Source organism: Tauraco erythrolophus, chromosome 2 (genome assembly GCF_009769465.1).
Source record: "Tauraco erythrolophus isolate bTauEry1 chromosome 2, bTauEry1.pri, whole genome shotgun sequence".
NCBI classification, from domain to species: Eukaryota; Metazoa; Chordata; class Aves; order Musophagiformes; family Musophagidae; genus Tauraco; species Tauraco erythrolophus.
The window spans coordinates 39721349-39748092 of NC_141466.1; the positions used below are offsets into that span (position 1 = coordinate 39721349).

At 37.2% G+C, this 26744-nt stretch overlaps 1 protein-coding gene across 2 annotated transcripts in view; it reads right to left on the minus strand.

Moving 5' to 3' along the window:
• ADGRB3 (adhesion G protein-coupled receptor B3) overlaps positions 1–26744 on the minus strand; it is a 470155-nt gene that overhangs the window by 38584 nt on the left and 404827 nt on the right. For both annotated transcript variants that reach the window (XM_086608299.1, XM_086608298.1), the window contains 2 exons: positions 4233–4383; positions 3602–3671 (listed from right to left, as the gene is read on the minus strand). In XM_086608299.1, coding sequence (XP_086464425.1) covers positions 3602–3671; positions 4233–4383 — 221 coding nt within the window. The remainder of the gene's footprint in view (positions 1–3601; positions 3672–4232; positions 4384–26744) is intronic.

A 26744-nucleotide genomic window follows, 5' to 3' on the forward strand; every position in this document is an offset into this window, starting at 1 on the left:
TGATGCAAATAGTTCATACCTGCTTCACTGTTAAAAAGATAATACATGTCAGGGTATTCTATATCCTACCTCAAAAAACAACTACAACGATAATGCTGGTTTGTTTTTTTTTTTTTTATGTAATGTCATAGAAAAATACTTTCAAGACTTTCTGTAGTTTTTCTTGCTATTTTTCCAAAAGCTAAGATATTTATTGTGAGAGACTGAGAACATGGGCTTCTAAGAGGGAGGAATGCATTCGCAGTGCATTTCCCTACCAGTATGAACTTCTAAACTTAGTGAAGATGACCACTCTGCGTAACTAAGACATGTAATTAAAATTTTCATGTTTATTGAGAGACAGAAACATCAGTTCATAGAAATTGTTGATGTATTGTATTTGAAACATAATTTCAGTTACCTGTGCTGAAAAAAAGGGTCAGCAAGTTTTTTTCTAAAATAAAAACAGTTTCTACCATAAAAAATTTAAGATCGAAGAATTGTTTCCTCCCTTTCCTATGCCCTCAAGTAAAAAAAGCTCTTCAAAAGAGTGACTTCCATTGGAGAAGAGGTTGTCCTCTTTCCTTTATACATTCTGAATTGTCAATAATCTGGATTTTCAACAATGTGTGATGTGATTATTGCAGTGTATTCAATATCTGTCAGTTGATGACTCTGAAATGCACTTTTTCCCAATCGTTTTCTGTTGAAGACTTTCTGAAAGCAGGTTCTCACGTATCTTTTTATACCATAAGGAAATTGTCAATTTTTTGCTATTTTTTTCCTCTTCTTCTTCTTTTTCTTTGTCCTGATAGCTTTTTTTTTTTCCTGTGCTTTATAGTTGTTTCTATTTTGTTCTCCTGTTCTGTCTTCTTTCTCTCTGATGCCCACATAGCAGAAAGGCATATAAATTAATTAGTACTAAGAGCATCCACTAGTGGTTTTATGCAACCATGTTACATGGTCATAAAATTCTGCTGAGTGATGAAGTATCTGTAGACTTGCTCCTGTGTCCTGTACATTTTGTGAGTTGTTTGATGCTATCCAGGAGAATGGTTCCTTCTCTTAGGAGAGCATGACTATAACAGAATTTTAATTTTTACCGAATAATGAATTCCTGGAAGTTAACTGCACTGCTCACTAACATCTAGCACTGTATGTAAATGAGTAGGTCGTGCAGGTTTATTATCTATAACTTGTAGTAGTGGTGCTTTCATAGCTCTGAGTGTCTGAAGAGAGGTAACAACAATATTTATTAGATTCACAGAAACAGCTGGGGAAAAAATAAAGCTTTCAGACACAGAATTGGTTCGCGCGTGAACAATTCAAGCCACCCCCATCAATAATATATCCTATGAAACTGAGATCTGCTTCAAAGATCCTTGGGTCTTCTCCCTTTCCGTCAATCTCTTTGTGTACGGGACTACGGGACCGGACTCAATTCCTTCATCTTCACTCTTAATTTTCTCCATTTGAAACTGTCATTTTCAAAAATAGCATCTTACAAACCAGGAATAGTATGCAACAGGATGCATTTCTGATGGCAGTATGTGTGTAACTAATTGCAACCAAACAGGCTAAATATAGTGTAAGCAGTTAAAAAACTTACACAAGTGCTTTAGTTATAGGAGGAGGAGCAGGACAGGAGCTCTGCTTTTACACTGCCCAATAGTTGTTATGAGACACATAACACTCTGCTGGCTTCTGGAGTGAGACAGCACATCAGATGATGATGGAGGAGGAAGCTCCATTCTTTGCATTCCCTGTGTTCCTTAAGTAATTCTGATGTCAAATGCCAAGAAAATGTATTTGCAAAGACGATGAGAAAGCTGCATTATGGTTCTGATTGTCCCTTGTACACCTCCTTTTGTGCTTTCATCCCATGGTACCGTGTCAGCTGAATTTAGATCCTGGGAGAGGAGCTGTTAGGTGTACAGAGACCTGCTCTTCTTCACTTTCCAGGTTACCCTTAATGAATGATTTGTTGCTATGACTGAATATTTCAGTATATCCTCTTTTAAAAATGCATTCAGCCCAGGAAGGAAGCAGGAAGCAACACTAACTAAAGCGAGTAGTCACACACGAATAACTTCAGTAGAGTAAATGCAATGGGATTGATCCTACAAGGGATAGAGCTACAGCCCCAATGGGGTCTGGACATTGTAATATTGTGATTTGTAATTTTCACAGCCTAAAGGGTTCTCCAGTCCTGATTCAAGGACTAAATAATAAAAAAGCCAGCAAGATGAGCACATATTAGTTAGAAAAAATGCAAGAGGAGAAGGTCCTCAATATAACTTCCAAAAGACGTCTAAGACTGCTTTTCACTAATGATTGCCAGCTGTAAGTGCTGTCCCACAGTTAAGCACTTCAGTTAAGTCACTTCTCATTAAAAAAGAAATGCAAGATGCCCGTTGTCAGAATTTAAAACTAAAGAGCTCAGTGTTTAGAGCCGACACTCAGGAGAGGATTTGTTTTTCAATCTTTACCCACCCAGAGCTGGAGTGAGGGCTTGAAGCCTCCTCCACCATGTGCCAAGAGGGAGGGGGAATCCTGATCTCACTCAGTGATGATGCAAAGGAGAATAATTAAATATTCATTGAAGCGAGGACTTGACCTAACTCATCCTCATCTCTGATGAATGCCCTCATTACTAGGCAATGGAGTCATATTTCCTCTCTTTCTGTCCAGATGCATACTTAATTTCTTAGGCAACGTGAGGAGAGCTCCAAACAGGACGACTGAAGGAAAAGCACTCCCGCATGCATAACGTCTTGGAGGTTGGAACAGTCTGCTGGCAGGAGGGAGGCTCAGCCCAAGCTCCTTCTTCAGCAGGAGACAACCGAAGGGCAGCCTTGCTGAGGAGTGAATTTTCCAGGGTGCTAAACACACACTGTAACCAGGCAGGTGGCTAAACAGAAACTCTATTAATAAAACGTAAATGAAGTACACAGATCTCCTTGCGGCTTCTCAAGTACTGCCCCGCCCAGGAAATTGGCTGGATCAGGCACTCCAGGAGAGAGGGGATGGAAAGGAGAGCTACTTTGAGATTTCTACAAGGCTTTGACTCCAAGCAGCTCAGGGGCATTAAGGCCGAGGTACATGCTAGGTGGGCAGAAACCTGGGTGCCAGTGGGCACTTCTAGTACAGTTTTAGACATGTTTAGAGGTTGGAAAAAGCTAACCGTAACATTTACGCTTCTCTTTGGACGAGGCCCTGAGCAACCTGATCTAGTTGGAGATATCCCTGTTCCTTGCAGGGGGGTTGGACTAGATGACCTTTGAAGGTCCCTTCCAGCCCTAACCATTCTATGATTCTATGATTCTTTGGTAAATCCATATAAATGTTAGGTATCTAAGTGGACCTAAGCATCAGAGTTTCTAAAAGGTTTGCTACTTCAAATTCTCACAAGAAATCCTGGTTCTTTGGTGCTTTGCTGAGCTCAGTCCAAGACAGGCATACGGTTTTCTTTTTCTTCTTTTGTGGTCCATTCAGTGACCCTTAGAGCAGTTCCAAGAGTGAATGGATACCTGAAAGGCCTTTAGACTACGCTATGTAATTCCGGAAGGGTGTGGCAGTCTCGTTGATTAAAAACATAATTTATCATTTCAGATTGACTTACTAGTGGGCTGTTCCATATCCTTTTGTCTTGGTAAAGCCTATTGATATCGCAACCACCAATGCTGGTAAACCTGGAAAAAAACAAACCAGTAATAACCATTAGATGCTGAACAAAATATTGCTGTTCTGCCTGGACAGAAAATGACAGGGCAAGTTAATGCAAAATGGCCAATTTTACATGGAATGAATCATTTAATGAAGCACAGTGCCACTGCAGGATCTGTTTTTCTGAAGCACTGGCAGGAAGGAGGACACTGTTTTCTGCCCACGGCGGACCACTTTGATGTAGCTAAATTACTGGTACATTTAACAGGCCTTAAAGTGAACTAGGAATAGGCTTCATGAATATTCAGTGAATGTTTTTCTTGTTTTATTTTGATTTCTTGATATTACATTATTTGCTGAAAATCTTCTAAAATTTTGTTAAAACATATTTAAAAAAGAATGCTAAAATATGCACCAGCATTGCTTGATCTTGAGGTAAACTGGAAAGGCTCCTAACCTAGTTTTGTTTCAGTACCGTGCTGACTACTGTCTTTCAGGTTTACTGAAGAAGATGATATTCTTGGCATTGTCGCTGCATTAAACGTTTCATTCCAATGATTCCGATGAAACAAATTTTATGGACTTACCCCATCCAAGGCACAGGAAACGTTTCCTTATGAGCCGTGTCCTAATTTTTCCGGTAACAGCCATATATGACTGCCACGCTTCTGTCAAAACCCAACAGAATGAAGCTAAGAAGAAGAAGTGTAAAAATGCCGTGGTTGTGGTGCAGATGCCCTGCAGGGAGCAAAGAGAAGCTCATGCTGAATACTTAGGGACACTCATTTCTCTTTTCAATTCAAAGAGTTGTCATATTCTATCATCTTGACCTTTATTCTTAACATCAACTCCCCCTTTATGACGTGGCTGCCACAGAGAGAGAAAGAAAGAATGATGTTGATGTGGATTAGGCAGAAGAGGTTTTGACTGTTTTCCCAAATACTGAGTGTGCAGAGCAGGGACAAAGAACACAAAATAAATCATGCCACCAGATTTTTCTCTACACATTTACTTTGACCAGGGATCATCATAAAGCCATTGTGGTAAGCAAGTCACAAACTTACTAATTATAAAATTTAACAGAGCTGAATACACAAAAGCTCCTAATTGCCATTTATATTTTCTTTCCCTCCATGCAGAAAGACCCTGGCTGTAAATCTGAGTTTAAGGCAATAGATTATATTTTATTTATTTTATTTTTTTTATTTAAATCTTATAGAATGTTAACGTATTGGAATAGACTGCCTAAGATCTTTTTAGTCAGGTTTAAGTATCATAACCTTAACAATTACCCTGGAAATAGTTTTTATTGGTGTCGGTCATTTGTCATCTGAACAGTATTTTGAGCACATGCAACCAGCTTTCTTTTGTCACTGTAGCCCTTAATTAAACTTGACATTATAGCTCATATAAATGAGCTTCTTGGCATAAATGATGATCTGCCCTCCACTGTGTTGCTTAAAATGCCAGTTGCAGAACCAAAACCACACCAGTGAAGTGGAGAATATCCTTATCACAATTTATCCTTATCATAATTTGAAGTGTCAAAATTATACCAAGGTGAAAAAAAAATATTTCACACACCCAATATTAACAATGCAAAACTGTAGTTGACAAATGTAGATATTATTTTTGTGATTATTTCTTTATGCTGCATACAAATCTGATAGCTATCTTACTTGCATGTAATAAAAGGTTAGTCATTTTTTTTAACTAAAATCCCAGTTCAGCAAACTATTCAGGGACAAAATATGCAAGTGCTTAATTTTATAGGTACTTGCATATATTATTGAAGCAAGACTGGTAGCTACAAAAATTTGGGAAGGATATGATATATATGACACCATACATGATTTTTAGTTCATTTTATATTCCTAATTACTTCCAGGTCTTTTTGTTTTGAATTTTCTACTGGGTTCGTTTTCTCAGATTCTTATCTGAAATAAATGTGTTGGTTCGCTCCATCTCAAATGCATAGCTGATAGCTGATACTGACCTCTGAACTTTCTAAAATTTATGCACTTGAGTAAAAACTTAATGATTTTTTCTGCTATGAAATTAGAAATGTGAAAACACCTTCTTTTCTAATCCTGAGTCAAACTGTCTATTTAAATCTGGGGGAAGAGAGTTCTATATAATTATATGTAAGAGAACTATTGATTATTTTTAAGAAGCAAAGAATGTAAATTGGAAAAATCCAGCAGATCCTGAAAATGCACTAGTAATTCCATTCCAGATTTTGCCATCAATTCTTATGTTTAGATGTCCCTAAAGTACGTAGATTCATAAAATCTTTCCTGTTAAAGCCTGACTGATAGCAACGTTTCCTGTATATGAAAAAAAATATACCTTATTTAAAATTAAAGCTATGCAGTGAAATGCATAATAAATACAATAAAAAATACCGAAATGTCCTTTCTTTTACCAACTGGCTCATATTCCCACTATGCAACTTTAATATGCTTTCCTATAAATGTTTTTGTAAAAGATAGCACATTCTGTTGGAATGAGAATTTGACAATAAAATGACTTTCGAGGAATAGAACAGAATCTTTTAGGGAGAAACTGCATAGGTAAAACACAGTATTACCCTGAAAAGAATGTAAATACACTATTTCCCTTATAAATAATGCAAATACAAACAAATCCTGGTCTTTTGGGTGAAAGATTTATGGCTGACTGAGTATAGACGGTAGGATTGAGTTCATCATTTATTCCCTGCTTTGAAGGAAAGATAGATGATGATAATCTGACACAAATGTGGACACGGCTGTGGTGGAAGAAAGAACTGTGGTGGAAATATTAATGATCATGTTGATCACAAAATGAGAAGACAGAAGCAAGTTTTATTAGAAGCTACCCGTGCTTTGGCTGGAATATATGACTGCTGATTATAACTTACTCTTCTGAATGACAGACTGGGGTCTTTGATGAACACTGATGGTAAGTCTATATCACCGGTATAACTGTATATTTGCATCACATACCATCAGAAAGATGCAAATCAGCCTCAAAACATCACCTAACAACTGCTGTGGGATTGTGATGATGGAATCATGTGCAGGCAGAGCTTGAAGTGAATTCAGTCTCCTTCCTTCCCCAGCCAGAGAAGCAGTCCTGGCACATGGAAATCCTCTCTCACCTCCTAGGTATAGCCATGGGCTCAGCATGGTTGACCAACACCCTCTTGGAAATCTGGCTTTTATGTACTTCTGTATTTTTCCCCTTCGATAAACAAATAAACAAACAATGCTGTCCTGTCTAGGAAAGTGTTATATCTGGGAAATCTGTTTCCAAATACGAACAAAAATTAATTTTCAAGAAAGTCTATTATTAAGTGGGGCATTGAGTGTCTCTAGGTCACTGAGCCACAATTTTAGCAGGTAGTTTACTGGTATTTTTTCTTTCTCACCAGGTCATGGACTACTCCCAATCTCTCCTCCCTCTTCTCCCTTGCCAAGGGGACGCCACCTCCCCTCACCTTGCTGCACATGCAGCAGCATCATTAAAACCTTCTGGCCCATCAGTCACAGAAAACTGCACTGTGTCAACCTGTCAGTGCCAAGAGACAGCCGTACACATCTTCCCCATTGCTTTAGAAGGAGGTGTTTCTTATGTATTTCTAATTCTAGTTTATTAAAACTCACTGAATTAATTACCTGTGCTGAGCACCTGTCAACTTGCAAGAAAATGAATTTTAACAGCCTAATTCTAACAGCCTAACACTATTTCTTCAAGCTTCTGAAATTAAGTCAAGACTGTTACTCTAACCTCCTCTTCCTCCTATTGCTGTTGTTTTCAGCTCCCCATATTTAATTCTAATTACAAGTGGGGGAAGGGATATTTTCTGTCCTCAGAATGCACAATTTCATAAGCTTTAATTGAGCCTTAAGTGTTTAGCTACCTTGGCTATCCAACTAAGACCATTCACCCCTTTTTAATAAACAACATACTATTGAAAGCAAGAGCTCACATCAGGTATCAAATTATTCCTTCTTTCATTCTTGTAAGACACCCACTCTGAATGAGGGTACTGAAGCACCATGGAGAAATGTAAAAAACAGTGCAAATTCAAAGCTACTTATTCTAGCAATAGTTTCTTAAATGTAATAATGCTGAATATTATAGAGAACATTTATCCTTTTCTATGAACTACAGAAAGTAGATCATAAATGCAACCTCAAAATAATAATTTATCATTATTTTTGGAGCCTCTGGTTATTTGTTTTGTTTTGTTTTGTTTTTTTTTTTAATAGAACAGTGCTTTTTTTTTAATAGCAGTGTGAACAGATCTTCCACACAAAGACAAAGATGGTTAAGTAAGGACACCTGATTTGTCTTCTTGCCCTGAAACAGGTTCTTTTTCCTTCAACAAACTAATTGCCTGTCTCTGGGTTCTGATAAATAGTATAAGAATCAAAACTACTGGAAAATGAACATGAAAATGAAATCTATATTGGTGATAGCTAAATGAATAGGGCTAAAATCCACTCAGCTGGATTTTGTCATGAAGTAGAAATGAAAGCTAGTAGAGAATCACTTAAATAATGAAATTCCTTAGAGAATTGCCCTTGATTTAGCTCCGAGGAGATAAGCCTAAGCAGATAAATTAAATGGGTGCTAATTTTATTCTTATGAAGTTCTGACCATGCACTGAATACATAAACAAAGAGCACTTAAAGACCACAATAAAGAATATATGAAACAATGAACAAACAAAACAAAGAGAATGCAAAGGACATAGCAAAACGCAGAAATACAACTCTATGTCAAAACATATATTTTATTGTCTTTTTATGACTCTCAAGTCCTTAACTATAAAATAGTTTATCTTTTCCTTCTTTAAATTAGCAATATAAATTCATAAAGGAACATATTGCTTATTACTCTTTATTTGCTTTTTAATTATTATTTATATTTAAAATTATTTGTACAACACAGTACCTTTGTCTCAGGAGTGGCAGACACTGTCAGAATACAGGGATACAGTATACTGGTCAAATAATACTGAATTCTAGATTGAATCTTAATTTCTAGACTAAACTGCGATGAATTAGTAGATAGACTTTCAGATGCTGTGGGACAAAGAAGTAAGAGTTTGCATCTCTGGAGTGTTTTTCTAGAAAGGAGGAAAGATTTTCAATGTCACAAAAACATGGTAAGGAAGGCTGTCTCTTCATTTGCAAGCATATTTGAAACTGTTAGGATCTTAAAACACCTGAGAAGTCATAGCTGTAGACTTTCAGGTTTCCCTTCCAGGATCATTAATATTACTGGCAGCATAAAGCTTTGAAGATTCATTTAGAAACTCCCATGTTCTGTTATTTTGCCAGGCTTGAATACTGCTAACCCTACTTGTTAAAGCAAAGAGTTGAGAAAATCTGATACCCTAGATTGGAAATTGCACTATAAGGGAAGGAATGGTTCTAAAATAATGTAATTCATATTTTAAACCAACAGCTGTGAAACTATTTACTTTAATTAACTATAGACGAACTTCTAGATCTTCCAAAAATCTTCTCCAATGTACTTAGAATTTGAAGGCTCAAGTGGTTTAATTTCATCACATTGTGTTCTGATATCTGACATGATAACCCAAAATAATTAGCATTTGACTTCATGAACATTCATGTGAAGAGATATGCACAATTATTCTACTGCAGGATTCTGCATGATGTACAAGACAATGTGAATAGCTACCCTTAGTTGGATTTTTAGAGCAAGCTAATTTTTTAGTGCAACAGCAGTGGGTTTTGAGTAGTTACGTGATCTCCTCAGTACAGGTAATGGGTGATAGAACTAAGAACACTCAATTTTTTGTTCTTCCACTCAATCACTTTTGTTTGCCTACAACAAGCAAGATGCCTTTCTAGGTGCCGATACATAGCTTATAAGCTGGCTGTAAATGACCCGGCTGTTTCTGCAGTTCCTTTGGTTTAGATTACAAATACAGTCTCACAAAGGACATCTGCATCATTAACAGCACCTCAATGCCACAGGAAGATATTGTCAGTATCAAGTTTTGATTTTTTTTTCTTGATATCATGCGCAAATTATCACAACTGTAGCTAAACTTTGGGGCCACTACATGTGCCCAGTCACAGGGTGAAGTATAATCTGTTAAACTATTTTGATTTAAGGTTTATTTGTCTGTCATATCTTGTCTTCTCTTCTGTAGTCTGTCCTCTTATCTGAAGTCTAACCTTAGTGATCCTAGTGCAATGCATTTGCACTTTCCAGACACACTTTAAATACCCGTCTTCTTATTTTCACCTAAAGTTTCTCTAGATGCTTTACTGACAGATTCAATTCCTGCTCGTCTTTTTCCAACGTTTACCTCTAAGGTATTTCTGAAAATTACCTCTCTGTGAGTAAAGCATTCACAATCTGTACTAACACTTAACTTATGAAGATCAGTCAGAATGTCTCCCATTTTTTCTCAACAGTCCAGCAACAGAGGTGCTATTCATATCTAATCCACTAAAAGTATATGGAGTCTTCTTTTTAGTGTCTTTCCTTTACAGCTACTTTTCTTCAAAGTTCTCCTTTGATAGTTGTCACCTCTATCACTCATGTCAATAAACTCTGCATTTAAATTTGATACCATATAGTTGTACTTCGGTATCCCTTGGTTATATCTGTAGAGAATTGCTGGATTTTATCCAAACGAATTCCTTGACTAGCCGCTATTCTTCTCCAGACCTTATAATGTGCACAGTACAAAATCGTTCTATTAACTGGATGTGAAGGGATAGGCTCCTGATTTTTCAGATGGAAAAGAATTCATGAAAGTAGTTTGCTGCATATGCAAACCTTCCTTGCTCTGTCATATGGCAGAATCTGTCTACGCTCGTACCAGTAAAGGCATCCTTTATGCACTGGTATGTGATTCATGCTGCTAAACTGCTAGTGATTTCCTTGGCACAGTTTTGACCTGGGCCAAAATGTGCTCTCCCAGACCAGGTCCATGCACAGACTGAAGGAGAGCCTGTGCCAGAAACCCTGCCTGATGGTCAGTTTGCACACAACTGTCCTCCTTCCCTGGAGGGCTGGGTTGTACTGGATGCAAGCCATATTGGTCTGATTTGCCTCGGGGCTACAGAAATATTTGTGGCTCATTTCGGTTACTGGCTGGGATAGCGGCAAGACGTCCAACTGGATAATTCATAATATGCTCAGTTATTACTAACATACGGGACAGTAAAATTCATTCTGTGTCACTTACAGCATTCTCTGGAGATTGTCAGAGCAATGCACAGGTTTGTAATGTGTTAACTCGAAATTGCTTTCTTGGTGACATGCCTACTGTAAATTGAAAGCCAGCTGGGAGACTGTTCTCATACAGTTTCTTTACGCTCATACTCATTTTAGTCTTCCTCTTGGTTTGGATTGTTATTGCTAGGTTATATTCAAGCAAATGAGCTCAGCACAAGCAATATCATAGAACAGGTTACTCAGATGCAAATTAATTTCTTCGATTACAAAACCTGGCAAGGGAAGCTCTTCCTTTTTTGCCTTTGTGCTGTTGTCCTGTTTTCAGCCAGGACATGTATATTTTTCTGGACAGGCAGTAAACGAAGGAATAGGATCCTCTAATTGTTTACAGGATTAATTCAAAAGTCAATGGAAAGACTCCCATTAATTTAAGTGGGCTTTATATTGTGGGATATAAATAGCATATATAGAATAAGGGATGAAAGGGGCATGAGCAGAGGCTTGTGAACTTACATCTTATCCTAAGTGTTTTAAATGTTCACAAAGTATTGGATGAATGTTTTTCTAGTAAGTGAATATGGCCTACTTCACATCATGAATTTATTCTATTGGCTTTGATGTTAAACACTTTAAACAAGGTAAATGACAACTCTCTCAAGATAAAACAACTAAGTATTTTAACTATGTCTTCACATGAATGTGTTGTGAAGTTTATGAAGCTCAGAACAGCAGGTTTTCAGGCAGACAGAAAACAAGCCCTTTACAACTCTGAAGTATAAAATCAATTCAAATACAAGTTTTTCAACCTCTTCCTGACTGATTAAATCCCAAATTGCTATCACTGTGTTGTAATAGTGATGTTTCACTGTGTCAGAGAATACCCTTTCCTAGTTTTCTTATTTCTTTTTTTTTTCTTTTTTTTCTGTTTTTTTTTTTTTTTTCTGAAAAATCAACCCTTTTGAGTATAAAGTGATCATGCTTAGTTCAGGTAAAAAAAAAAATGATATCACTGGCATGCTTTGTTAAAACTACTTCTTCATTAGTGAACTATTGAGGAATGACAATTAAAAAATTAAACTGAAGGTGATGCTATACTTAAAAATTACTCTATAAAAATAACTTTGTGAGGTTTCGCATTATCAAGTCTGAAAGATTTCTTATTTAAAGATGGATAAAATATAGATATGTAGATAAAATATAGATTTGTGGATAAAATATAGTTTTTTTTTAACTGATGGGCTAGCAAAATCAACCTGGTGTCTGAAAACCATTGAAGTTCTTATGTTCTTGTACACCATTGAGGGTAACAGTATTATAGAAGCAGAACTGAAGGTGCAGTGTAAACATAAGGGACTGGATTGATATTGATGAGAGTGCAATTTGGCCTTAAAAGAGAAGAGAATGCATGCTGGCTGTCAGACTGGTTCTTCTGGACTGTCAGAAACAATTCTATTTACTTGGGAACTATGTAAATTAAGGTGGAGATTATGGCTAGATAATAAACAAGCTTCATTGATGTTAGACTTCGGATTCCAGGACAGTTGTTTTTCAGGAACCATTTTTAGACTTTGAAAATTCTATATTGGTTAAATTTTAAAACGTGGAACGTGCAGTGTGCTCTCTTAAATGAAGATGAATGCTCTTGGCAGGTTCGAAGAGATATAATGAGACAACTGCATCAACAATGAAGCAAACAAAAACTTTTTGGCTATAACATACAACAATGTGTGGCATGTTCATTTCAACTTATTAAAAAAAAAAGATACTCAGATTTTTAGATCTCTCTTTGGGTTGTTGCAAGCAAAAATATTTGGTTACATTAGCATACTCATGGCTATACCTGTTTGGAGAAGAATGAAGGATACAGGAGTCAACAGTCAATTAGAATGATGAGCAACCTGTGCTAGAGTGTTCCAAAGGTCCTGAGTCTTCCTAATTTTAATTTATTTAAAAGTTCACTACGGGGGGGGGGGACTGCGTAAGTAGCTAAGGGCAATGAGCCAGGATTGATAATGAAGGGGTGGCTGAGCTAAGCACAAGGGTTATACATGAGTCAGCAATGACTGCAGCTAAAGAAAAGAGTAGTTCAGAGCACAGTTGAGAGGGAGCTCCCCATGGAGTTCTGAGAAAAAGAGGAGGAGGTGTCTGGGCACTGACCAAAGCAAGGAATTGAAGAAGCTTCCTTGAAGAGATGGCATAACATCAGAGGGTAGCAGAAGGAGCTTCCTTGAAGAGATGGCACAGCATCAGAGGGTAAGAGAATGGATCCTGATTTGTTCAAGACAGTGGAGCCTGATACGTGAGAATTCAAATTCCTATAAGAGGATTCAAGTGCAGCCAGTGCAAACTCATGTCCTGATGGAAAAATTACCAGGAAAGCCCTCACTGGGTAGACAGAAAATAATGCCTTGTGTTGCCCCTCAATGCTACATGAGTAAAAACTTGTCAAAGAATTTTTTCTTTTAGGAAAATGTGATTGTCACTTGAGTATTTCTACCCTTAAATCAGATCATCTTTTCGCCCTATTTTAAATTTTGATCTCATTTGCTAACAATAAAATTGCTGTAATTTTAGGGAGTTTCCACTGCAATCAAAATGATGACTACAATGAGAAGTTCGACAACAAAGCCTGCAGTTACCTTTCACTTAGTCTGACTGTGATGATTATAATCCTGCCATATGAAAACAGTCCATCTTCTTGTCTAGGATATTGGTGTCAGCAAATATTCCTTCTCTGCATAACTGTAAGAGTTTCATCCCTTTACATGATTGACTGAAACCATTGAAGGAATAGTTTTGCAAAGCTATGACAACATTGCCATATGCCACCTACTCTTATTCTTTTTATGCTTATTTTTTAATCATAGTTATATACATAGGTCTTAAAAGTCTTCATATAAGAATAATGATAACAGAAAAAGGATGATTTTGCCCCTAAGAGTACCCTCAGTTTCAAGCATATGCAGTTTTCCTCAAAGGACAGTGTCTTTTAGGATTAGCAGTATGGAGACAGTGAGAAATGGTCCTTTTTGAGAGAAGTAGTTTAAGTCAAAAAGAGAAATAATCCAAGAAAGGGAGATAGTATCTACGTTACGGTAGTTATCCAAAGTCTTCTAATACCTCACAACTTCAGCTTATTTTTCAAAAGTAACTGATAAAGCAAAATTTTTGAAGATGTATTATGGCTACATCCATTTGTACTTGCAAAAAAGGTGGATTAGAAAGCATTCACTCATCCTGTGACCAGCTGGAATGATACAGAAAATGTCTGTATTAGTAAATTTCTTTATACTCTAAAATCAGGTGGCCACATCCAAACAACCTGCTGTCACTGGTCCCTTGCCAATTCCAACTACCCCAGACTCAGGGCATTGACTGGGATAATGCTAGTCAGCATGGGACAACATTGTGCCAGGAGGCACGCTAATGCTTCCAGAGCATGGATGACTTCATGGCAATGCTTGGGGTCATGCCCATCTACAGAGGCATGTAGAACACTTTGGCTTTGTTCTCTTATCCAATAAAACATGGGTTTGAGAAAATGTGATGGGCTGACCTCAGCCAGCAGCTAGGCACTCACACACTTGCTCACTCCCCCCAGCAAGATGGGGGAGAGAATCAGAAGAGTAAAAGTGAGAAAAACTTGTGGGTCGAGATAAAGACAGTTTAATAAGTGAAGGAAAAAAAACCTGCACCAAGTGATGCAAAGGCAATCACTCACCACCTCCTACCAGCAGACTGCTGCCCAGCCAGTTTCCAAGCAACAGCTACCTTTGAAAGACCACCACCAGTTGTATTGTTGAACACATTGTTGTATGGTATGGAATATCTCTTTGGTCAGTTGGGTTCAGCTGTCCCAGCTGTGTCTCCTCTCAACATCTTGCCCACCTCCAGCCTACTGACAGGTGGGGCAACTGAGAAATGAAGGTCTGATGCTATGTAAGCACTGCTCAGCAATTGCTAAAACATCAGAGTGTTAGCAACACTGTTTTAGTCAGAAATCCAATCCACAGCACCATTAACAGGCTCTTGTGAAGAAAATTAACTCCATCCCAGCCAGACCTTGCACAGGAGCCTAACACTGAACCCAACTGCAGTGTGTGTCTGTCCATGCATGCCTATGAAGGAGGAGAATCAAGCAGTGTTCATATAACCTATAGACATACACACAGAGACAGGTACTTTTTAAAAAATTGATGGAAATGCATCAGAAAGTTGTTAATGGGATACATATGTGTGCACATGCGGTTTACCACTTTTTACCGTTTCATTTAATTGAAATCTGATTTTTTTTTTTTTCAGAAATATGTACTCTTTCCCTGTAGCCTTAGAATCAGAGCACACATTGTCACACTAGAAAAGCAAGTGGAGGCAGAGAGAGTCTTGGATTACTTATGCATTGCAAAGCAATATTTTCAGCAGATAGAAGACAGAGGAGATTTTGCTTTACATCTCTATATCAGATCATGTCAACCTGTATACTTGAGAGTGAATGCAGAGTGAGGGGCGAAGAACAGAATCTCCAATTTAGGCAAGCAACAGTGCCCTAGTTCATGTACAACAGAGTCAATGCAAACTTATTATACAACAGCATCACGAATCACATTAATTTCTCTTATGGTCATGATATTAATTTGTAATGCCTTTAATGCGTTAGCCATGGGTTGTTTCAGAGGCCATCCATCTCTTTCTTCACTTCACATAGAGATCCACGTAATGGCGATGAAGTTGCCTCATCTACAGGATGAAATTCCTAACAGAGGGCTCTATTTTATAGAAAAAACTAGAGTCCCTTAAATACAGAAGAGCGAAAACATTGAGTAATTATGGGTTTCTAATTATATTAATGAAAGCTCAGTGATTATCACATAGAAGAAAGATTATATAGCAATGAATGCATGTGCACACTGAGGAAATCAAAGGAGGTAGTTCCTTGGGATACTTTGCATCTCTGTCTGACCATCAGTTCTGGTCATCATATACAATGGCTTCTGGCATGGTGAGTAATTAGATTATTTATGGCTGCTGAAAGAAAAAAAAGCAACAGTACCCACAACCAGAGAGAAGAGGTTGTGACCACACACTTACATGGAAGATTGACTAAGAATGGGAGGGAGAAGAATAGGTAGGAAAGTGAACTTCTCCACTTGGTTAATATTTTGACACTAGCTTCCATTCATCGCTTGCACGAGAAAGCAAAATGTCAAGATTTTTGTAATATAAAAGGTGAAAACACTTATGCTGCTTATACCTTCGCATTGTCTTCCAGCAAGGAGGTAATTCTGTGAGGTATTACATTCATTCAGTTCTCTTTATCTGCTGTATTAAACAGTAGGATAAAAGATTTGTGGTAATGACAAAATAATATTTATGACAAAGCAGTGTGGAATCTTTCACAATGATTCCTTTAACATAATTCTAAAAATTTGTGAAGTTGTGATTATTACAGAGAAACACTATAATAACCTGTGAGTTTTAAAGGAACAAAGAATAAAATGATTTTGTAGAGGGATCAGATGCAGCAGGAGGAGTTTTAACTAGTAAAAGCTCCTCTTTCTTATTACTTCAAGCCAGATTTCTTGATTAAGGAGAATAGCAGGCTTTTTATTGGTCCTGGCTTTCTTGCTGTATTCCACTTCCCTCTGTTTCTTCTCTTGGATCCACAGAAAAGGTTTAGCTGACTTAGTTCATACTTGGGATGTAAGGCGAGGTGAATCCATTCCTGTCAACACAATCTGGTGGAGGAGTTCGGCATCTTTGCTATTTGGATAGCACTGATTCCTCATAGATACCAGCAAGCACAAAGTTCTTCTTCGTATATGCTCTAAATATATTCTTCCAATGGGAGCCAATATAAGGAGTTTTTTTAGGACCTCGAAGCTCTCTGCAAGGCCTCATATCTACTGGTTTCACCTTTGCTTAACTCCTAGGGAGTTTAAGAGCATGAGCCTCCTGCTGGAGAAAAAATGAGTTTCCAAATGAGGACGGAAAAATTTTGTGGAAGGACAGTGAAGAGCGTGCAGAGAGATTTCAGCAAGATAAACTAGAGAGAGAATATCTGAGCTATTTAATCTTCTGCTCCACTCATAACAGAATAGCAGATCCCTCACTTGCACATGCATGGGAAATATATTAATGCTTCGTAAGAAGGTGATTTGTATTCCCTAACAAAGTGTATAAGATCATTGTATGAATGAACATACATTTTACCAAAGAGAGGATGGACTTAAATAAAACTACATCTTTATTGCTTTTAGTTCAGTGTTTCGAATGGTCTGTGCTCTGTACCCCAATGAGACTGCAGTCTCCTTGAGAGAGGAGCCCCCAGTGCTCTCCCTCCATGTCGGTACAGAGCTGAGCACTCCGGGATACCCGATAAACATGATTGCTAGCAACATAATCACTCAGGGCAATGCCTTGACAGAGTTTAATTCTAGCAGTGTCTTTACCCCAGGAGATTTAATACAGCTTTGGGGATAAGCACAGCAGTGAAAGCCAGGTAGGAAAAGAGCAAACGCATTTCTTGAAGGCTTGTTTTATATATTAGTCAAAGAAGCCAACAGAACTGCTCAGTTTACAAAACTGCTAATTTATCTTCACCCCACATATCAGAAGAAGTGATTTTGCAGTGCTACTTACCCAAATCTATCATTTCTTAATAAATTACTCATGTGTTTCTGACTGCCTCTTGTCATCGATTTTAGCTCTAGTCAGCTTTAAATGTGCTGCTATTTCCTGGTTCTTTCCTTCATTAATATTGCCTTCTCAATCCACGCTAGGCACATAGTTTCTAAAGATAAATTGTTTTCAGCCCTCCAAGGTGGTAATGCTGTGACAGCTTTATGGAAAGTGCTTGCTACTAATTACTTTACAACTACTGTTGAATCAACTTCAGCCAGATGAGGCGGATATTTTGTAGCATTTTTTCCCTCTCTCTCTCTCTCTCCTGTAAATAACTTTGCTATTTTTAGCCATTAAAAACAATTTTTAAGAATACTTTTGACTACTTTATTCTACATTTAGTTGACCAATTGTAAGACAGCTTTCTGTCTATATATTGCACAAAAGCCTTGGTTAATATTACTAATGTGTTGTTTGTTTTTTTTTTTTAACTTTTCTGGTGAGAACACTCATTACTCAATTGATCTCAATAAACTATCACCATATACATTTCAAGACTTCCTCTTACAGTTTCTTATTCTAAATCACAAACCATCTAATATTAAATTTTCAACTAAAGAAATTGCAGTTTATAATATTTGTAAGAAAATTGCTGGTGCTTAAAAATATAAGCACATTCTGATGAAGCTGAAATGATGACACTTTGGCTTGTATCACAGCACTCTGGTTTTTGCTTGAAACACAACGGCCAACAGGATGCAGCCGATCATCTGCAATTTTGCCTGAGTGTTGGATACACATGAATCAGTCTCATCTGTGGTGATGAGATTTACTTCCAGTTATTGTGAGGGACTGTAAAGACAAACAACTCTGCTCAGGATACAAATAATGTGATTTGCATTCACATAAAATTCATAAGTATTAGAACTAGGATGCTCAACATATTACTTTATTTTTATGTCATTGATACATCACAACATTGAAATGTGGAACTCACTGCTTTAGGATTTGAAGGTAGCCAAAGAGATAAATGAGTTTAAAATGGATCAGAGAACAGACTGACTGCTGGATGCTTTGCATGCAGCCCTGGATCAGAAAATCTTTAAATTGCTGATTGCAAAAAGCCAGGAAGGCATATCAGAGATAGGATCATTTATTCCCTGTTCCTATACTCTTTCCTATATGTCTGCTTAATGTAGACAGAACAGTGAATAAGACAGATCACTGAGCTGATCTGATACTGCTGTTCTTACGTTATAAAGCTGGCAGGTAGCAAAATTATATCAGATAATTTCAAAAATCAGGTCAAATCATAAGGGAGAAGAATTCTGTCAGTGTGAAGAAAATCTCTTTTATCTACATAATTGTGAAGAAGAACAGGCACTCCTCTGCTGGTCTGTTTACACAAAGGTCCAAGATCCTCAGTAAAACTCTTTTGTGCAGGTAGCCCAAACCACCAGCTGCTTTTGCTCCTATACTGCCCAGGAATATCATCCCCGCTTGATTATAGCCATCTCTCTTCGGTCTTATCATTTTATTCCTCCAATAAAGAACATAAGTTTCAGACCTACTGTTCTTACATGAAATACTTTGATTTAATATAACTGAACAGAATTTCTAAAAACAAATTTCCTCTACTTTCATACAGGTTTCTTTTTCTCTGTGAATTTAATGGCCTTTGAGGCAGCCAGTTTCAGAGTTCTCAGGGTAAAGTCCTATTTCCTCCTTGTTTGTGGTCATATAGCAACAGAAGAGAGAGGCAGGGATATATTGAGTCAGAAATGTAAACCTTCCAAATAAGGAGAGCTTAGGTATAAAGTGTAGTATCAGAAACAACTTGTTAAGGTACTGAAAATTTGTAAATCTGCTACTACAGTCATTGAAACTGTTAGCTTGCTGGTTGACCTTGGATAATTTTTTTTCTTTTCCTGTCCACACTTGCCTTCCCCCAACTATAAAGCTGTAGTGATGACACACACACCACTCTCATAAAACACAGACTCAAAGAGGAAAAAAAAAATCTGTGCATATTTGGAGCAATTGGATTTCAAGTAGAATGTATCTTTCTTTTTTTCTTAGTAACTTTTTCTCAAAGAAAAGGAAAGAAGTTTAGTGGAATGTCTTTGAAATATCTGATAAAGGGAAAGGTCAAATATAAAGCAAAAAACCATCTACTCTTCCAAACTCAACAGATGTTTGTATGTGGACATTATGTTTTATTTTTCTAGTTATATCTCAACAGAAGTGATGTCACTCAACAGAATAATGCAAGAAGGGGGAGAGACAGAGATTTTTTAAAACATCTAAATAGGCTAAAGAATGTTGCCATAGAGACTGATTCAGACACTATAAAAATAGCTCTATGTATTGTTGATATCGTTGTTTTCTTTTCTGGTATTCTACCTGACTGAAGCAGTCAGCCTCAGCAAGACACCCAGAGTCGTCAAAAGCAAAGTAGTAGCAAGTCCATGGAGGATCTCCCAGGTTATTTTGAATCTGTGGCTATCTGCAAATAGTAACATAGCTCCTGGAATCCAGGCCAAGAAATTTGTCTCTTTAAAGCTCTTTTGTTATATAGCAGCTTCCTGACAATTATATAAATTCTCTTCTTTTAAAATGAAAATCAGTAAAATCACTCTTCTGTCCCTTCATAATCACTGGAATCTTTTTTTAGGGACAAAGTTGCTGTGCTCTTGTTTTAAAACTGTTTTGTGTATGTGCTTATTTTTTTTGGTTTGTTTTTTTTTGTGTGTGTTGAAAAAATAAGTAACATTCTGGAAATTGCTGACTGGAGGTACATATCTCTTACAGTCTTATTAAACATTTAATAGCCAGTAAAAGCTATATGGAGGTTCTTTTTTTTTTAGGAGTGGGAGTTTAACAAACTGACAAATAGGACATTAATTTAGGATTAATTTTCTGTTAGCAGAAATATTGAGTTTTGCGCTCGATTTTGATACAAGAATCATTGCCCAGTCTTTCTTGTATGTGCTAGACACATTTCTCAGAATTTACTTTTAAAAATGTATTTCTTTTTATTTCACTTGTAAAATAAGAAGTTTTTAGGAAAGGAAAGTTTCAGTCGCTGAAATACACATTTTCAAAAAAAACAATTCTGATATAAATAAAAAGGAGTAGGGATATATATGTTTGTAGTAAAAAAGCACAACTGAGAGTAATTGTTGCACTACTTCCCACTCTTCTTGTGGCTTAACCCCATTAAACAGGACCGTGTGAGCCTTTCACTTGTTTAGTTTATCCTAGCCATTGGACTGGCTCACCTTGTTCTAATCCTATTTTTCTACTCTCTGGTTTGAAATTGATATGACAGGCATACTTATACACCACTTCTTCCAGAGGTGAGGGATTTGAGACATTTACTTTGTTGCGTTAGCAAAGCAGCTAGAATTAATGGAATTATATCTGCCAAAACGTGGTGCTATATTTTAATGAAATAATCTTCCTAGTGCCACTGAAACTGAATGGGCCAGATCTTTGCTGTCTGTGTGCCTTTTTGTACTGGCAAGGGAGTCGTTCACCTCTCAACTCTAAAGCCATAATAATGACAGATGTTTCATCCCCTTTCCCTGTAGTGTTGAGGTTTGGTCATGTTAGGTTTGCAAGGCTCATAAGATCCTTGCAGCTAGGCCTGGGTTAGACCTTACTGCTACGTACAGATGGGTTTGAGGGAAAAGCTCATCCTGATCAGCAGGTTTTGCATGTTTTGTCTAGGCAATAGATTTGATATTTCTGGTGTTGAGAAACGTCAGTTTGACCACCAGAAATGAGCTGTGTCTTTATATCCACAGCTGAAGCAGTGGTTTGAGCAGTAGTTTGTGCAGTTGTCCAGAGGAGAGGACTCCAAGTTGCAGAAGGGTGAGGACAATAAGCGGAAAGAATATCTGAGAATTTTTCAGATGAAGCTCAAGTATTAGGCATCTTTGTTTACTTGGTCACCCACAGTGACACAAAGAGTGGAAAGAATCACACTGTTTAAAGGAGGAATAAAGAAAAAGAAAGCTTGCAACACTGCTGCTGGGTGAATTAACAGGGAAAGAGGAAACTTCTGAAGGAAACACAGCTCTAGCTCTCTGTGATAATGAAGCCAAGATTACAAATGGCTGTACTATAAAGGTCGTTGTGAGAGCTTTGCTCCGTCTACAGACTTCAGCAACATCAGCAGCTTGTAGTATAGTTGGCAATATCAGGAAAACGTTCTGATGTATGCCACAGATGACATTGCTGAAGACCCTATGTGTCCCTTCCCAGAGTGACAATGGAAGAAAAGGATACAACAAAATGCAAAGGACTTTTCATATTAATAGGCTAGGCAGAAAGAATGTTATATTTGATAAGACCAAAGTTATTGGAAGGTTCCAGGAGCAAGAAAGGAGAAAAAAAAAAAAAAAAAGCAGCAGCTTTTAGCTGATGCAGTTCTGTCCTCCTGAACCCTACAAATAGAGAATGTTAAAAGCAGACACTAATAAAAGACAAGCTAGCTGATAGCATCAGAGATACTAGTTTGCCAGCACAGCTTTATTTAGACCCAGATTTCACACTAGGAAAACTGAGGTCTCACGAAGCCTTAAAAAATAGCAACATGGTTTACATGTCAGCAGCGAAGAGGGATTTTATCAGGCAATATTTAGGAAAAGAGAAAGTCACAACTGTGAAAGAATTAACTGAAGCCCATCAGGGAAGTTGTGTGTCTGTGAGGACATGTAGACAAGAACGAGTATTGTCTGTGGCTTACTGGGCATTAATGTGAATGCCAGTGGACAAAGCATTATCACAGTCAGATGTTAGTCTATGTCCTGGCAAAACCACCTAGCTAAAGAATTTGTTTCATTGTACACCTGCAACGAAGCCCTTGTTAGGAAGCTGTGCATCTAATGAATGTTGGTGGTGGATCTTCACCACCTGAGCACCTCCAGAATAGTCATTCAGACTGTCAAATTGCCAGTGTCTTTCCCCTCTTCTTAAACAGAACTGCTTGTGGCTCAGAGACAGTTTCATTTAGAGTTCTAAATATCTGTATATATGACCAGGATGTGCACCTTTACAGCAGGGATGTTAATGATTATGGTAGATTAATAAATGCAGATATGAGGTCCAACAAGCTGATACCTCTCTGAGTGAGAATATGAATTGGAAAATTCGTAAGTATGACATGAACAAACAGGAAATTCAGGTACTTTTAGATAAATCTCTACTATCTAGGGTGTTTCTAATTTAAGATACCTGACTACAACAAAAAAATTGAGAAATTTTTATAGACTATTTTTAATTCTTATATTTATAGTGACATATATGACTCTAAAAAGTCACAGGAAAATACAAAATAAAAAAACAGTTCTAAGAATCTTTATGATTTTTTACAGAGTCATTCTATAAAAACAACCATGTTGGGCACAGCTTCTTGTGGTCGGCACGCTGTAGATAAACACCGAACAGTTGGAAGAAGATCAGGCAACAGTTATGGCCATAGGAAATGCCTTTACAGAAATTGACTAATAATCTCAAGTGGAAAAGGAGATATTACACAGAATCACAGAATGTTAGGGATTGGAAGGGACCTCAAAGGATCATCTAGTCCAATCCCCCTGCCGGAGCAGGACCACCTAGATCACATCACACAAGAACGCATCCAGGCGGGTTTTGAACATCTCCAGAGAAGGAGACTCCACAACCTCTCTGGGCAGCCTTTTCCAGTGATCTGCTACCCTTATTGTGAAGAAGTTCTTCCTCATGTTTAAGTGGAACCTCCTATGTTCCAGCTTATATCCATTTCCCCTTGTCCTATCATTGGATGCCACTGAGAAGAGCCTGGCTCCATCCTCGTGACAGTCACCCTTTACATATTTACAAACATTAATGAGGTCCCCCCTCAGTCTCCTCTTCTCCAAGCTAAAGAGACCCAGCTCTCTCAGCCTTGATTTTTTTCCTTTTGTATTTTAACATTAAAAAAGCCATAAACATTTGATATAATTCTTGGGTTCAAAATTCTTTCATGGCATTCCACATTAGACTTTAAGATTTTGACTAATTTTTTTTCTGCACTGAATGCAAAGGCAAAAAACCTCATGGCAGCGGCCATTATCCATTGCTTAAATTAAGCAGCTACCGACACAAGACCAAAAGGCTTTAAAGAAAGATTTTCAGGTCTATGTTGATCTTGTCCTGGAAACAATCCAGCATCTGACAGTTAATTTCAACAAATTACAGATGAATAACTAAGGGACTAGACTTGCCAGAAACCTGTCCAACTCTGCCAAAGAGGGAGGTATCAGTGAAGTCAGCATCTAACAAACTTACTATTGTATTGGAAGGACTGAATTGTTTTGCACTGAACTGATGGACAAATTTTGAGGTCATACCACCGTTTAACACATATTGTACTTCAGGCAGAGATCCCTTCCAAAATTTGAGTGACACCAGGATACAAGCAAAGTCAGTGCATCAAGAACAATAACCTGTGTGGTGGCTTGCCCTGACTGAGTTCAGACACAAGGAGGAGAAGGTGACGAATGTAAGCACGTAAAAAACATACTTTATCAGATTCTAGAAAACTCTTTCACAAGGGGTATGTAGTGTTTTTAGTGTTGCTATTTCAGACTTTGGTTTTGGATTTGTTGTTTTGGTTGGTTGGTTTTGTTTTTTTTTTCCTAGGAAGAACATATGAAAGTTCCCGTAGCAGTGACTTTGCTAGATATATCAACTTGATTGCAGTTTCAAGATCTCATCACACCATATTACACCAAAACCAAGTCAATATTTGCAAAATGCAGGCTATGTCTATACTAGCAAACTAAGCAGGGCCATGCTATGAGTCCAAGCACCTGGTAGGTGATTATCCATACTGCTGAACTACTAGCATGACCCCTGCCACGGTCTCTGCCAAGCAACACCCCCCTGCGCAATATCCATCACACTCCACGGGACAGCACAGGCCAACAGGCAGTATGGATGCAGCCTGCCTCTTCTGGAAGTCAAGAGTCTGTATGGATTGTCCTCAGAGCCAGAGAACATATCCTGGCCCATTTAATTAATTATAGATTTGTACACAAAACACGGAGCTTCTGAAATCCTTGTAACAAAACACAGGTCTCATTTTCTGTCTCTAAAAATGTTCTGATCAATGTTTCCCTTACTGCCTCAAAGCTTACTTTATAAATCAAAAATTGCGGAAGAGTTATGATTTCTTTTCGTTCAAACATGCCTGAGTAACTATTATATGAAATATTACTGGTGGTCATTCTCACCTACTGCATTTTTGAAGTGGGAAAACTAATACTTCCCTCCAGAAGCACTGTCAGGACAAATACAGAGGTGGTTGTGAGACTCCCAGGCACTGAATTATGAGAACCACACATATCTTTGATTGAGTCTGAGAATTATATGGAATTTTAAGATAAAGACCAAACTAAATGCATTTCTTAATTATCACTAACATCTTCATGGAAAATGTTATAAAAACAGGCAGCTTGCTTTGTCCTCTTCCACAGACAAGCTGTCATGAAATGATTTATCTATACATTACATTTACATAATTTAATGTAATGTAAAGTTTATTATTGTAAAAGACTCAGATTCTTTTTCAGTTTTACAGATTCAGCAATACTAACATTTCTACTTCTCCCCTTATCTTGACTTTGTATTACCTGTGTGTGTTTCAACTAAAGCTGAAATCTTTTAATATTTTTTACTACTTGAACTTCTCCGGCCCTTGCATGCCTTAGTACTTATCCATCCACTTGATGAACAAGCACTAAGTACCTTTGCATATATATGGGGTTTTTTACACTTGCTTGATAGGAGTGCAAAGTGGGAGCAAATACTGTTGTTCCAGTTTTGTGGCACTGAGACCTTCTTTGCATAAGAATAAATGCTTACATGGAGTCTTTGGCAGTAAAGAGTCAAGTCTTATTTAAGGCTTCCAAATAACTGTGTCAAATTATTCAGTGCAGTACTTTCAACTACAATGTGTTTGGCGGATCCCCATAGTTTAATGCGACTTTTTTTCACCCCTGCACAGTTGTGTGAGATTACTACAGAATTAAATAGGGGTTAAGAATATAGCAAACCTCACAGCCTGAATTCTTGCAGTTTATTACTCTTCATAACTGCTGATACTATACAAAACGTATTAAGGTACTAGTATAGAAGCAATTAAACTGGGATACTATACAAAAGTGCTTTGACCTTTCCTATTAAAGTACCAGGGATCAATTATTCTCTTTATTCACTGCAGACAGAACAAAAAAAAGCTTATATGAAAGCAGGAAAAAAAATTAGGTCATCTAATAGGAAAAAGCTTTTAGTAATGTAATACATTCCGCGGGCAATTACAGAAGCATCAATATTAAAAAATAGACATTGTTTCTACAGGAGATAATTCAGGACTAATAAAGTCATTCCAGGTGCAATGTGATAGATAAGATGATGCTAAACAAAAAATTGAAGAAGTATTATTAAAGCTTTTATGTAAGCAGTTGCATGTAAAATCATCTTAAATTCTACAGTTTTCTCCTTGTTTGAAAGCTATTATCTGTATTTGGAATGGATGACAACTTACTTTGTTACACAAGAAAAATAGGAACATCGTTTCTTCCTTTTCTACATTAGTTAGTTTCGCTTTAACTCAGTTGCTGGTCTAGCAACTTCACATTTAAAATTATATTATACTCTGTTCATGCAAAAGTTTCATGTACAATAATTGAAAACGTATGCCATTTATTAAAAATAAAGTGCAAGATGGTTTACTCAACTCTAAAAGTTATACTAATCAAAGTCACTTGGCTATTACTGTTGTTATTATTGGTTATTTTATGCAAATACAGCTCCACTGCTACTTCACCTGATATTTCTATCTCTTATGTCTAGAATTTTATATTCTCTACCCTCCACTGCATATAGAAAAATATAAGCTTGCCTTGAAGACAATAAAAATTGATGTCTGGCTTTGGGCACTTTTGATACCTGTATGCTCTCAGGGGTTTAATATCAGTTTAAAGCACTAATATATTTCTCTGTGCTTTTAACATCAACATTAACTTTTTAATTTAATTTTATGCTTTTTTCTATATTTTTAATTACCTTTCCTTTAATCTTTCTAGGTTTTATTTAACTTTTATTGTTGTATTCTTTCCTTTATTTCTGCTAAAGCTATCAATCTCTTCTGAATAGATTCTTCAGTATTGCCACTCTCTTTTTTTTCCTGTGTCATTTTTTCATGCCCCAGGCATACTCCTCTGTCATACGAA